The sequence below is a fragment of the Coturnix japonica genome, unplaced genomic scaffold, assembly GCF_054131305.1.
Source record: "Coturnix japonica strain WE unplaced genomic scaffold, WE-NBRP24 Scf073, whole genome shotgun sequence".
NCBI lineage: Eukaryota > Metazoa > Chordata > Aves > Galliformes > Phasianidae > Coturnix > Coturnix japonica.
The window spans coordinates 502,056-517,010 of record NW_028188976.1 but is presented as its reverse complement, the minus strand read 5'-3'; the positions used below and the strand labels follow the sequence as shown (position 1 = coordinate 517,010).

At 50.8% G+C, this 14,955-nt stretch overlaps 2 protein-coding genes across 2 annotated transcripts in view; both read right to left on the bottom strand.

Moving 5' to 3' along the window:
• The window catches only part of LOC146751584 (trypsin-like), a 49,464-nt gene that overhangs the window by 10,825 nt on the left and 23,684 nt on the right, over positions 1 to 14,955 (bottom strand). The gene's annotated exons all lie outside the window — the stretch shown is intronic.
• Positions 3,658 to 14,110, bottom strand: LOC146751585 (kallikrein-13-like). The gene is made up of 5 exons (XM_085534000.1): positions 14,083 to 14,110; positions 10,799 to 10,961; positions 8,713 to 8,966; positions 6,076 to 6,212; positions 3,658 to 3,901 (listed from the first exon to the last, which is right to left on the bottom strand). Exons 1-5 carry the CDS (start codon positions 14,108 to 14,110, stop codon positions 3,746 to 3,748), a joined length of 738 nt encoding a protein of 245 aa, XP_085390126.1. The 3' UTR covers positions 3,658 to 3,745.

Here is a 14,955-nt window from a genome sequence, read left to right as displayed (position 1 = left end):
GTCCAATTCTGGGTCCAGTTTTGGGTCCATTTTGGGTCCCATTTTGGGTCGTTTTGGATCCATTTTGGGTCCAGTTTTGGGTCCATTTTGGGTCCATTTTGAGTCCAATTTGGGTCCGTTTTGGGTCCATTTTGAGTCCAGTTTGGGTCCCATTTTGGGTCCAGTTTTGGGTCCCATTTTGGGTCGTTTTGGGTTTATTTTGGGTCCATTTTGAGTCCCATTTTGGGTCCTTTTGGGTCCATTTTGGGTCCAGTTTTGGGTCCATTTTGAGTCCAATTTGGGTCGTTTTGGGTCCATTTTGAGTCCAGTTCTGGGTCCAGTTTTGGGTCCATTTTGGGTCCCATTTTGGGTCCATTTTGGGTCCAGTTTCGGGTCCATTTTGGGTCCAGTTTCGGGTCCATTTTGGGTCCAGTCTCGGTTCCAATTTCAGCTCCAGTTTTGGGTCCATTTTTGGGTCCATTTTGGGTCATTTTGGGTCCATTTTGGGTCCAGTCTCGGTTCCAATTTCAGCTCCAGTTTTGGATCCAGTTTTGGGTCCATTTTTGGGCCCATTTTGGGTCGTTTGGGTCCATTTTGGGTCCAGTTTTGGGTCCCATTTTGGGTCCAGTTTGAGTCTAATTCTGGTCCGTTTTGGGTCCATTTTGGGTCCCATTTTGGGTCGTTTTGGGTCCATTTTGAGTCCAATTCTGGTCCAATTTGGGTCCAGTTTTGGGTCCATTTTGGGTCCCATTTTGGGTCGTTTTGGGTCCATTTTGGATCCATTTTGGGTCCATTTTGGGTCATTTTGGGTCCAGTTTGGGTCCAGTTTTGGGTCCATTTTGGGTCCATTTTGAGTCCAATTCTGGTCCAATTTGGGTCCATTTTGGGTCCAGTTTTGGGGCCAGTTTCGGGTCCATTTTGGGTCCATTTTGGGTCCATTTTGGGTCGTTTTGGGTCCAATTTGGGTCCAGTTTTGGGTCCATTTTGGGTCCCATTTTGGGTTGTTTTGGGTCCATTTTGGGTCCATTTTGGGTTCATTTTGAGTCCAATTCTGGTCCAATTTGGGTCCAGTTTTGGGTCCATTTTGGGTCCCATTTTGGGTTGTTTTGGGTCCATTTTGGGTCCATTTTGAGTCCAATTCTGGGTCCAGTTTAGGGTCCATTTTGGGTCCCATTTTAGGTCGTTTTGGGTCAATTTCAGCTCCAATTTTGGGTCCAATTCTGGGTCCATTTCAGCTCCAATTCCGGGTTGTTTTGGGTCAATTTCGTGTCCAATTTCAGCTCCAATTTCGGGTCGTTTTGGGTCAATTTGGAGTCCAATTTTAGCTCCAATTCTGGGTCCATTTCAGCTCCAATTTCGGGTCATTTTGGGTCCGTTTCAGCCCCAATTTCAGGTCATTTCGAGTCCAATTTCAGCCCCAATTTCGGGTCCGTTTGCATCCATTTCAGGTTGAGCTTTCGGGTCAGGTTCTGGTCCATTTACTGTCTGGGTTTATTGGTGGTTCCGGATGGCGTCGCGGATCCATGTTCAGGTCCATTTCAGCTCCAATTTCAGCTCCAACTTCGGGTCGTTTTGGGTCAATTTCAAGTCCAATTTCAGCTGCAATTCTGGGTCCATTTCAGCTCCAATTTTGGGTCATTTTGGGTCCATTTCAGCTCCAATTTTGGGTCATTCTGGGTCAATTTCAAGTCCAATTTCAGCTCCAATTCTGGGTCCATTTCAGCTCCGATTTCGGGTCATTTTGGGTCCATTTCAGCCCCAATTTCAGGTCCATTTCAGCCCCAATTTTGGGTCATTTCGAGTCCAATTTCAGCTCCAATTCTGGGTCCATTTCAGCTTCGATTCACATCCATTTTGGGTTGAGTTTTCGGGTCAGGTTCTGGTCCATTTACTGTCTGGGTTTATTGGTGGTTCCGGATGGTGTCGCGGATCCTTGTTCAGGTCCATTTCAGCTCCAATTTCAGCTCCAACTTCGGGTCGTTTTGGGTCAATTTCAAGTCCAATTTCAGCTGCAATTCTGGGTCCATTTCAGCTCCAATTTTGGGTCATTTTGGGTCCATTTCAGCTCCAATTTTGGGTCATTCTGGGTCAATTTCAAGTCCAATTTCAGCTCCAATTCTGGGTCCATTTCAGCTCCGATTTCGGGTCATTTTGGGTCCATTTCAGCCCCAATTTCAGGTCCATTTCAGCCCCAATTTTGGGTCATTTCGAGTCCAATTTCAGCTCCAATTCTGGGTCCATTTCAGCTTCGATTCACATCCATTTTGGGTTGAGTTTTCGGGTCAGGTTCTGGTCCATTTACTGTCTGGGTTTATTGGTGGTTCCGGATGGTGTCGCGGATCCATGTTCGGGTCCATTTCAGCTCCGGTTTCGTGTCATTTTGGGTCAATTTCGAGTCCAATTTCAGCTCCAATTCTGGGTCCATTTCAGCTCCAATTTTGGGTCATTTTGGGTCCATTTCAGCTCCAATTTCGGGTCCATTTCAGCTCCAATTTGGGTCATTTTGGGTCCATTTCAGCTCCAATTTCAGGTCCATTTCAGCTCCAATTTTGGGTCATTTTGTGTCCATTTCAGCCCCAATTTTGGGTCATTTCGAGTCCAATTTCAGCCCCAACTTCGGGTCCATTTTGAGTCCAGTTTTGGGTCGATTTGTGCCCATTTTGGGTTGAGTTTTCGGGTCAGGTTCTGGTCCATTTACTGTCTGGGTTTATTGGTGGTTCCGGATGGTGTCGCGGATCCATGTTCGGGTCCATTTCAGCTCCACTTTTGTGTCGTTTTGGGTCAATTTCGTGTCCAATTTCAGCCCCAATTTTGGGTCATTTTGAGTCCATTTCAACTCCAATTTTGGGACCATTTTGAGTCCAATTTCAGGTCATTTTGTGTCCGTATTGAGTCCAATTTCAGCTCCAATTTTGGGTCATTTTGTGTCCATTTCAGCTCCAATTTCTGCCCCAATTTCGGGTCCATTTTGGGTCCAGTTTTGGTTGATTTATGCCCATTTTGGGTTGAGTTTTCGGGTCAGGTTCTGGTCCATTTACTGTCTGGGTTTATCTGTGGTTCCGGATGGTGTCGTGGATCCATGTTCGGGTCCATTTCAGCTCCAATTCCGGGTTGTTTTGGGTCAATTTCGAGTCCAATTTCAGCTCCAATTCTGGGTCCATTTTGGGTCCAATTTCGGGTCATTTCGAGTCCAATTTCAGCTCCAATTTCGGGTCCATTTTGGGTCCAGTTTTGGGTTGATTTGTGTCCATTTTGGGTTGAGTTTTCGGGTCAGGTTCTGGTCCATTTACTGTCTGGGTTTATCGGTGGTTCCGGATGGTGTCGCGGATCCATGTTCGGGTCCATTTCAGCTCCAGTTTTGTGTCGTTTTGGGTCGATTTCAAGTCCAATTTCAGCTCCAATTTCGGGTCCATTTCAGCTCCAATTTTGGGTCATTTTGGGTCCATTTCAGCCCCAATTTCGGGTCCATTTCAGCTCCAATTTTGGGTCATTTTTGTGTCCATTTCAGCCCCAATTTCAGGTCCATTTCAGCCCCAATTTTGGGTCATTTTGAGTCCATTTCAACTCCAATTTTGGAACCATTTTGAGTCCAATTTCAGGTCATTTTGTGTCCGTATTGAGTCCAATTTCAGCTCCAATTTTGGGTCCATTTCGAGTCCAATTTCAGCTCCAATTTCGGGTCCATTTTGAGTCCAGTTTTGGGTTGATTTATGCCCATTTTGGGTTGAGTTTTCGGGTCAGGTTCTGGTCCATTTACTGTCTGGGTTTATCTGTGGTTCCGGATGGTGTCGCGGATCCATTGGGCGTACCGACACACCTTGGTGTACACCCCAGGCCGCCGGGGCTGCCCACAAATCTCCATCCCCCACGACACGATGCCCTGTAGGGTCCCATTGCAAACAAGGGGGCCGCCAGAGTCACCCTGAAATGGGGGGGATATGGGGGTTGAAATGGGGGGATATGGGGGCTGAAATGGGGGCATACGGGGGGTTAAATGGGGGATATGGGGGAGATATGGGGGGGAATAGGGGGATATAGGGGGGATATAGGGGTAATAGGGGGGATATGGGTGTAATAGGGGGGATATGGGGCATAATAGGGGGGATATGTGGGGATATGGGGTAATAGGGGGGATATGGGGGGCTAAATGGGGGATATGGGGGGGAATAGGGTGATATGGGTGTAATAGGGGGGATATGGGGGTTGAAATGGGGGGATATGGGGGTTGAAATGGGGGATATGGGGGTTGAAATGGGGAGGGGGAGGGATATGGGGGGGATATGTGGGGATATGGGGGTAGATGGGAGGAAATGGGGGGATATGGGGGGGGAAAGGGGGGATATGGGGGTTGAAATGGGGGGATATGGGGGGGAAAGGGGGGATATGGTGGGTAATAGGGGGGGATATGGGGGTAATAGGGGGGATATGGGGGTATATGTGGGGATATGGGGTAATAGGGGGATATGGGGGGATATGGGGGTAATAGGGGGGGTAATAGGGGAATAGGGGGATATAGGGGGGATATGGGGGTAATAGGGGGTTATGGGGGTTGAAATGGGGGAATATGGGGGTTGAATGGGGGATATGGGGGAGATATGGGGGGGATATGGGGTAATAGGGGGGATATGGGGGTTGAAATGGGGGGATATGGGGGTTGAAATGGGGAGGGGGAGGGATATCGGGGGGATATGTGGGGATATGGGGGTAGATGGGAGGAAATGGGATATGGGGGTTAAAATGGGGGGATATGGGGGGATATGGGGCGTAATAGGGGGGATATGGGGGGAAATAGGGGGGATACGGGGGGATATGGGGGTATAGGGGGATACGGGGGATATGGGGCGTAATAGGGGGGATATGGGGCGTAATAGGGGGGATAAGGGGGTAATAGGGGGGATATGGGGGGATATGGGGCCTAATAGGGGGGATATGGGGGGTAATAGGGGGGATATGGGGGAATATGGCGTGTAATAGGGGGATATGGGGCGTAATAGGGGCATAATAGGGGGGATATGAGGGGATATGGGGCATAATAGGTCAATAATGTGACCCCCTCCCCTATAAAGACCCCAACCCCATTTAATGGAAGGAGGTGGATGAAGGGTTGGGGGGGGGGGGTCTATTAACCCCTATTAATTGGGGTGGGGGTCTTATATTGGGGGGGGGGTCACATTATTAAGGGGGTAGGGGTCCCAATGTGGGGGGGGTCACATTAAAAGCCCCTCTCCTATAAAGACCCCAACCCCATTAATGGACCCCAACCCCATTAATGGAAGGAGGTGGATGAAGGTGGGGGGGGGGGGCGTCTATTAACCCCTATTAATTGGGGGGGGGGGGTCTCATATTGGGGGGGGGGTCACATTATTAAGGGGGGGGTCCCAATGTGGGGGGGTCCCAATAATGTGACCCCCTCCCCTATAAAGACCCCAACCCCATTAATGGACCCCAACCCCATTAATGGACCCCAACCCCATTAATGGAAGGAGGTGGATGAAGGGTGGGGGGGGGGGGGGGGGTCTATTAACCCCTATTAATTGAGGGGGGGTCTTATATTGGGGGGGTCACATTATTAAGGGGGTGGGGTCCCATTAAAACCCCCTCCCCTATAAAGACCCCAACCCCATTAATGGAAGGAGGTGGATGAAGGGGGGGGGGGGGGGTCTATTAACCCCTATTAATTGGGGGGGGGGTCTTATATTGGGGGGGGGGTCACATTATTAAGGGGTAGGGGTCCCAATGGGGGGGTCACATTAAAAGCCCCCTCCCCTATAAAGACCCCAACCCCATTAATGGAAGGAGGTGGATGAAGGGGGGGGTGTGGGGGGGGTGTCTATTAACCCCTATTAATTGGGGTGGGGGGTCTCATATTGGGGGGGGGTCACATTATTAAGGGGGTGGGGGTCCCAATGGGGGGGTCCCATTAAAACCCCCTCCCCTATAAAGACCCCAACCCCATTAATGGACCCCAACCCCATTAATGGACCCCAACCCCATTAATAGAAGGAGGAGGTGGATGAAGGGTGGGGGGGGGGGGGGGTGTCTATTAACCCCTATTAATTAGGGGGGGGTCTTATATTTGGGGGGGGGTCTCCGTACCTGACACGAATCTCGCCCCCCCTCCATGTTCCCAGCACACAACATGTTTCCCGTGATGGATTTGGGGTAAAAACTTCGACATTGATCAGTGGAGAAAATGGTCACAGTGGTGCATTGCAGGACGTCGGGGTACGTCACTGTATGGATATAGATGGGGAGGGGGTGGGATATAACCCCTATATCCCCTATATCACCCCATATATCCCCTATATCCCCTATATCACCCCATATCACCCCATATATCCCCTGTATCACCCCATATCACCCCTATATCCCCTATATCGCCCCATATCACCCCATATATCCCCTATATCACCCCTATCACCCCATATATCCCCTATATCACCCCATATACCCCTATATCCCCTATATCACCCTATATCACCCCATATCACCCCATATATCCCCTATATCACCCCATATATCCCCTATATCGCCTATATCACCCCTATATCCCCCATATCACCCCATATACCCCCTATATCCCCTATATCACCCCATATCACCCCATATATCACCTATATCGCCTATATCACCCCATATATCCCCTATATCACCCCTATATCCCCTATATCACCCCATATATCCCCTATATCGCCCCATATATCCCTATATCACCCCATATATCCCCTATATCCCCTATATCACCCCATATATCCCCTATATCCCCATATCACCCCATATATCCCCTATATCACCCTATATATCACCCCATATCAACCCATATATTCCCTATATCACCCCATATATCCCCTATATCACCCCATATATACCCTATATCGCCCCATATCACCCCATATATCCCCTATATCACCCCATATCACCCCATATATCCCCCATATCACCCCTATATCCCCTATATCACCCCATATCACCCCCTATATCCCCATATCACCCCATATATCCCCTATATCGCCCCATATCACCCCATATATCCCCTATATCACCCCATATATCCCCTATATCACCCCATATATCCCCTATATCCCCTATATCACCCCATATATCCCCCATATCACCCTATGTATCCCCTATATCCCCTATATCACCCTATGTATCCCCTATATCCGCCATATCACCCCTATATCCCCTATATCACCCCTATATCCCCTATATCACCCCTATATCCCCCATATCACCCCATATCACCCCATATATCCCCTATATCGCCCCATATCACCCCATATATCCCCTATATCACCCCATATATCCCCTATATCACCCCATATCACCCTATGTATCCCCTATATCCCCTATATCACCCCATATCACCCCATATATTCCCTATATCGCCCCATATCACCCCATATATCCCCTATATCACCCATATATCCCCCATATCATCCCATATCACCCCATATATCCCCTATATCACCCCATATATCCCCTATATCGCCCCATATCAGCCCCATATCACCCCTATACCACCCCCATATCCCCCTATATCCCCTATATCACCCCATATATCCCCTATATCACCCCATATCACCCCATATATCCCCTATATCGCCCCATATATCCCTTATATCACCCCATATATCCCCTATATCGCCCCATATCACCCCATATATCCCCTATATCCGCCATATCACCCCCTATATCCCCTATATCCCCTATATCACCCTATGTATCCCCTATATCACCCCATATCACCCATGTATCCCCTATATTACCCCATATATCCCCTATATCCCCTATATCACCCCATATATCCCCTATATCGCCCCATATCACCCCATATATCCCCTATATCACCCCATATATCCCCTATATTACCCCATATATCCCCTATATCCCTATATCACCCCTATATCCCCTATATCCCCCCATATCACCCCTATATCACCCCATATATCCCCTATATCACCCCATATATCCCCTATATCCCCTATATCACCCCATATATCCCCTATATCCCCTATTTCACCCCATATATCCCCTATATCCCCTATATCACCCCATTTATCCCCTATATCACCCCTATATCACCCCATATATACCCTATATCCCCTATATCACCCCATATATCCCCTATATCGCCCAATATATCCCTTATATCCCCTATATCACGCTATATATCCCTTATATCACCCCATATATCCCCTATATCACCCCATATCACCCCCTATATCCCCTATATCACCCCCATATCACCCCTCTGCCCCCCTCCCCCACCCCCCATATTTACTTCCTGTTTCGACAGGAAGTGACGCCCCCACCCGCCATATTGAGGCCTTCACTTCCTGTCTAGACAGGAAGTGACGCCCCCACCCACCATTTTGAGGCCTTCACTTCCTGTTTCCTTCCCTTACCCTCAGGGGAAGTGATGGCCCCCCACCCGGAAGTAACGCAGGTAGTTCCGGGTTAGACAGGAAGTGAGGCCCCCACCCGCCATTTTGAGGCCTTCACTTCCTGTTTCGACAGGAAGTGACGCCCCCACCCGCCATTTTAAGGCCTTCACTTCCTGCTTAGACAGGAAGTGGCGCCCCCACCCGCCATTTTGAGGCCTTCACTTCCTGTCTAGACAGGAAGTGACGCCCCCAGCCGCCATCTTGAGGCCTTCTCTTCCTGTTTCGACAGGAAGTGACGCCCCCACCCGCCATTTTGAGGCCTTCTCTTCCTGTTTCCTTCCCTTACCCTCAGGGGAAGTGATGGCCCCCCACCCGGAAGTAACGCAGGTAGTTCCGGGTATGGGGGGACATGAAGCGACGGGGACAGGCCTGACGGTGTCGGTGATGGTGACGGGGGTGAGGAGCTTGATTAACATGATGTCGTTGTCTTTGGTGCTGGGGTCGTAATCCGGGTGGGGGAAAAGCCTCTGAACCATCTTCCTTTCTTCCCCCATTTCCCGGCTGTAAAGGTTGTGTTTCCCCAGCCGGATGGTCGTCACACTTATTAAGTTAAATAGGGAATAGGGGGGGGGGTGTTATATTGGATAAGGGGGGGGTGTCATATGGGGGGGGGAGCCCCATATATGACCCATGACCCCTCACATGACCCACGACCCCCATGACCCCCGTACATGACCCTTGACCCCCATACGTGACCCATGACCTCCCACATGACCCCCCACATGACCCATGACCCCACATGACCTTTGCCCCCCCACATGACTCTTGACCCCATGACCCCCATACGTGACCCTTGACACCCCATACATGACCCTTGACCCCACATGACCCACGACCCCCCCATAACCCCCATGACCTTTGACCCCCTCACATGACCCTTCAACCCCCTCACATGACCCTTGACCCCCATGACCCACGACCCCCCCATGACCCCCCGTGACGCATGACCCCACATGTCCTTCAATCCCCCATACATGACCCCCCATGTGACCCACGACCCCCATGACCCCCATACATGACCCTTGACCCCCCCATGACCTCCCCCATGACCCTTGACCCCCTTGACCCCCATACATGACCCTTGACCCCCCCATGACCTCCCATATGACCCTTGACCCCCATACATGACCCTTGACCCCCCATGACCTCTGACCCCCCACATGGCTCTTGACCCCCCACATGACCTTTGACCCCCATACATGACCCTTGACCCCCATACATGACCCCTCACATGACCCCCACACATGACCCTTGACCCCCCGTGACCCCCTGTGACCCATGACCCCACATGACCTTTGACCCCCCACATGACCCTTCTACCCCCCATGACCCACGACCCCCAAGACCCCCCGTGACCCATGACCTGACATGACCTTTGACCCCCCACATGACCCTTGACCCCCCATGACCCCCGTGACCCATGACCCGACATGACCTTTGACCCCATACATGACCCTTGACTCCCCACGACCTTTTATCCCCCATGTGACCCCTCACACGACCCCATGACCCCCATATGTGACCCATGCCCCCCATGACCCTTGACCCCCCATACATGACCCTTGACCCCCCATGACCCACGACCCCATGACCTTCGACCCCCTCGCATGACCCATGACCCCCCATACGTGACCCATGACCCCCATGACCCTTGACCTCCCACGTGACCCACAACCCACCCCCATGACCCTTAACCCCCATGACCCTTGACCCCCATACATGACCCATGACCCCCCATACGTGACCCATGACCCCCATGACCCTTGACCTCCCACATGACCTCCCTTGACCCCCCCACACGACCCTTGACCCCCCCATGACCTTTGACCCCCATACATGACCCTTGACCCTACCACATGACCCATGACCCCTATGCGTGACCCATGACCCCCATGACCCTTGACCACCCCACATGACCCTTGACCACCCCACATGACCCTTGACCCCCATACATGACCCTTGACCCCCCCACATGACCCATGACCCCCCATACATGACCCATGACCCCTATGCATGACCCTTGACCCCCACATGACCCATGACCCCCCATACGTGATCCATGACCCCCATGACCCTTAACCCCCATGACCCTTGACCCCCACACATGACCCTTGACCCCCCCACATGACCCCCTTTAACCCCCCCATGACCCTTGACCCCCATACATGACCCTTGACCCCCCATGACCCACGACCCCCATGACCTTCGACCCCCTCGCATGACCCATGACCCCCATGACCCTTGACCTCCATACATGACCCACAACCCACCCCCATGACCCTTAACCCCCATGACCCTTGACCCCCCGTACATGACCCTTGACCCCCACACATGACCTTTGACCCCCCCCCATGACCCTTGACCCCTCTCACCCCGGCGTGGTGCAATGTGCCGCCGTCACGACCCACTGCGGCTCCACCAGGACCCCCCCGCAGTACAGCTTGTACATGTCCAAGATGGCCGCCTGCCACGGCTGCGAGTGGGGCTGGCAGTCACGGCCCCCGACCACACGCGTGTCAGCTCCCGACGGGGACACTGAGGGGGCAACACGGGATGACACGCGTGTTCGTGGCGTCACGTGGGTGTGTCGGTGTCAGAACACGCGTGTTCATGGCGTCACGTGGGTGTGTCGGCGTCAGAACACGCGTGTTCATGGCGTCACGTGAGTGTGTCGGCGTCAGAACACGCGTGTTCATGGCGTCACGTGGGTGTGTCGGCGTCAGAACACGCGTGTTCATGGCGTCACGTGGGTGTGTCGGCGTCAGAACACGCGTGTTCATGGCGTCACGTGGGTGTGTCGGCGTCAGAACACGCGTGTTCATGGCGTCACGTGGGTGTGTCGGCGTCAGAACACGCGTGTTGGTGTCATAATGTGTGTGTCGGCATCACAACACGCGTGTTGGTGTGATAACGTGTGTGTCGGCATCACAACACGCGTGTTGGTGTCATCACATACATGTCAGCATCAGAACATGAGTGTTTGGTTCATAACACACGTGTCAGTATCAGAACACGCGTGTTTGGTTCATAAAACACGTGTCAGTATCATGACACGTGTGTGTCGGCATTGTAACACGCGTGTTGGCATCGTAACATACATGTCAGCATCAGAACATGAGTGTTTGGTTCATAAAACACGTGTCAGTATCATGACGCGTGTGTGTGTCAGCATCACAACACGCGTATTGGTGTCACAACGTGTGTGTCGGCACCACAACACACGTGTTAGTGTCATAATGTGTGTGTCATTATCACAACACGCATGTTGGTGTCATAACACACGTGTCGGCATCACAACACGCGTGTTGGTGTCATAACACATGTGTCAGTATCATGACACGTGTGTGTTGGCATTGTAACACGCGTGTTGGCATCATAACACACGTGTTAGTATCAGAACACGCGTGTTCGGTTCATAACACACGTGTCAGTATCATGACATGTGTGTTCTGGCATTATAACACGCGTGTTGGCATCGTAACATACATGTTGGCATCAGAACACGTGTGTTTGGTTCATAACACACATGTCAGTATCATGACACGTGTGTGTCAGCATCACAACACGCGTGTTGGTGTCATAATGTGTGTGTGTCGGCATCACAACACGCGTGTTGGTGTCATAACACACGTGTCAGTATCAGAACACGCGTGTTCGGTTCATAACACATGTGTCAGTATCATGACACGTGTGTGTTGGCATTGTAACATGCGTGTTGGCATCGTAACATACATGTCAGCATCAGAACAGGCGTGTTTGGTTCATAACACACGTGTCAGTATCGTGACGCGTGTGTGTTGGCTTTGTAACACGCGTGTTGGCATCGTAACATACATGTCAGCATCAGAACATGAGTGTTTGGTTCATAACACACGTGTCAGTATCATGACACACGTGTGTGTCGGCATCACAACACGCGTGTTGGTGTGATAACGTGTGTGTCGGCATCACAACACGCGTGTTGGTGTCATAACGTGTGTGTCGGCATCACAACATGCGTGTTGGCATCATAACACACGTGTTAGTATCAGAACACGTGTGTGTCGGCATCACAACACGCGTGTTGGTGTGATAATGTGTGTGTCGGCATTGTAACATGCGTGTTCATGGCGTCACGTGGGTGTGTCGGCATCACAACACGCGTGTTCAGTTCATAACACACATGTCGGCATCACAACACGCATGTTGGTGTCATAACGTGTGTGTCGGCGTCAGAACACGCGTGTTGGTGTCATAACGTGTGTGTCGGCATCACAACACGCGTGTTGGTGTGATAATGTGTGTGTTTCGGCATCACAACATGCGTGTTGGTGTGATAACGTGTGTGTCGTTATCACAACACGCGTGTTGGTGCCGTAACGTGTGTGTGTCGGCATCACAACATGTGTACTGGTGTCATAACACACGTGTCAGTATTATAACATGCGTGTTTGGTTCATAACACACGTGTCAGTATCATGACACGTGTGTGTCAGCATCACAGCACGTGTGTCGGCATCGTAACATACATGTCAGCATCAGAACACGTGTGTTTGGTTCATAACACACGTGTCGTTCATAACACACGTGTCAGTATCATGAAACATGTGTGCCAGCATCATAACACGTGTGTCAGTATCATAACACACGTGTGTCAGCACTGAGACATACATGTCGGCATCGTAACATGTGTGTCAGTGTCATAACACACGTGTCTGCATCGTAACACGCATGTCAGCTTCATAACATGTGTGTCAGCTTCATAACATGCGTGTTAGCATCATAACACACGTGTTGGCATCATAACACACGTCAGCACTGCAACATACATGTCAGCACCATAACACGTGTGTCATCACCACCACATGTGTGTTAGTATCATGCGTGTGTCTGCACCATCACATACATGTGTGTCAGTATCGTAACACACGCGTGTCAGCACTGAAACATACATGTCAGCATCATAACACGCGTGTCAGTATCATAACATGCGTGTCAGTATCGTAACACACGTGTGTAAGCACCGAAACATACATGTCGGCATCATAACACGCGTGTCAGCATCATAACACGCGTGTCAGTATCATAACACACGTGTGTAAGCACCGAAACATACATGTCAGTATCATAACACACATGTGTCAGCACCGAAACATACATGTCAGCATCATAACACGCGTGTCAGTATCATAACACACGTGTGTCAGCACCGAAACATACATGTCAGCATCATAACACGTGTGTCAGTATCATAACATGCGTGTCAGTATCATAACACGCGTGTCAGTATCATAACACACGTGTGTCAGCACCGAAACATACATGTCAGCATCATAACACGCGTGTCAGTATCATAACACACACGTGTCAGTATCATAACACACGCGTGTCAGTATCATAACACACGTGTGTCAGTATCATAACACGTGGGTCAGTGTCATAACACGCGTGTCAGTATCATAACACACGCGTGTCAGTATCATAACACGCGTGTCAGCATCATAACACGCGTGTCAGTATCATAACACGCGTGTCAGCATCATAACATGCGTGTCAGTATCATAACACGCGTGTCAGTATCATAACACGCGTGTCAGCATCATAACACACATGTCAGCATCATAACACGCGTGTCAGCCCCACCCCACACTTATGTCCCCCCCCCCCCCCAACTCACCCATGCTCAGCCATATCAGCAGCGCCATCGGGACCCCCACTCTGCCCCATAACTTGGGGGGCGGCATCATGGTTCCCATCTGCATCCACGTGGCCTCTGTGGGGGGGAGGGAAGAGGGGTCAGAAACCCCCCCCCCCCCAAAAATAAAGCCAATATAAAGGGAGACTCAATGGGGGGGGGGGGGGTTGTGGTGGTCCTATAGGTTCTTATAGGTTTATTATGGGGGTGGGGGGGGGGTTATGGGATCAGACCCATTTGGGGCCATTATGAGGTCCCTATAGCTTTATTATGGGGGGGGGGGGTTATGGGATCAGACCCATTTGGGGCCATTATGAGGTCCCTATAGCTTTATTATGGGGGGGGGGGGTTATGGGATCAGACCCATTTGGGGCCATTATGAGGTCCCTATAGCTTTATTATGGGGGGGGGGGGTTATGGGGGGGGGGTTATGGGATCAGACCCATTTGGGGCCATTATGAGGACCCTATAGCTTTATTATGGGGGGGGGTTATGGGATCAGACCCATATGAGACCATTATGAGGTCCCTATAGCTTTATTATGGGGGGGGGGTTATGGGATCAGACCCATTTGGGGCCATAATGGTGTTCCTATAGCTTTATTATGGGGGGAGGGTCCATTTGGGGCCATTATGGTGTCCCTATAACTTCATTATGGGGGTGGTTTATGGGATCAGACCCATATGAGGCCATAATGGTGTCCCTATAGTTTTATTATGGGGGAGGGTCCATTTGGGGTCATTATGAGGTCCCTATATCTTTATTATGGGGGTGGTTTATGGGATCAGACCCATTTGGGGCCATAATGGTGTCCCTATAGCTTTATTATGGGGGAGGGTCCATTTGGGGCCATTA

Coding starts and splice junctions, on each gene's coding strand:
- LOC146751585 (XM_085534000.1), bottom strand. CDS start 14,110: ATGGCGCTGCTGATATGGCTGAGCATGG. Junction 6,213..8,712: donor GGCCATCACTTCCCCTGAGG/GTAAGGGAAGGA, acceptor ATATCCATACAG/TGACGTACCCCGACGTCCTG. Junction 3,902..6,075: donor GGGGGCGAGATTCGTGTCAG/GTACGGAGACCC, acceptor CCCCCATTTCAG/GGTGACTCTGGCGGCCCCCT.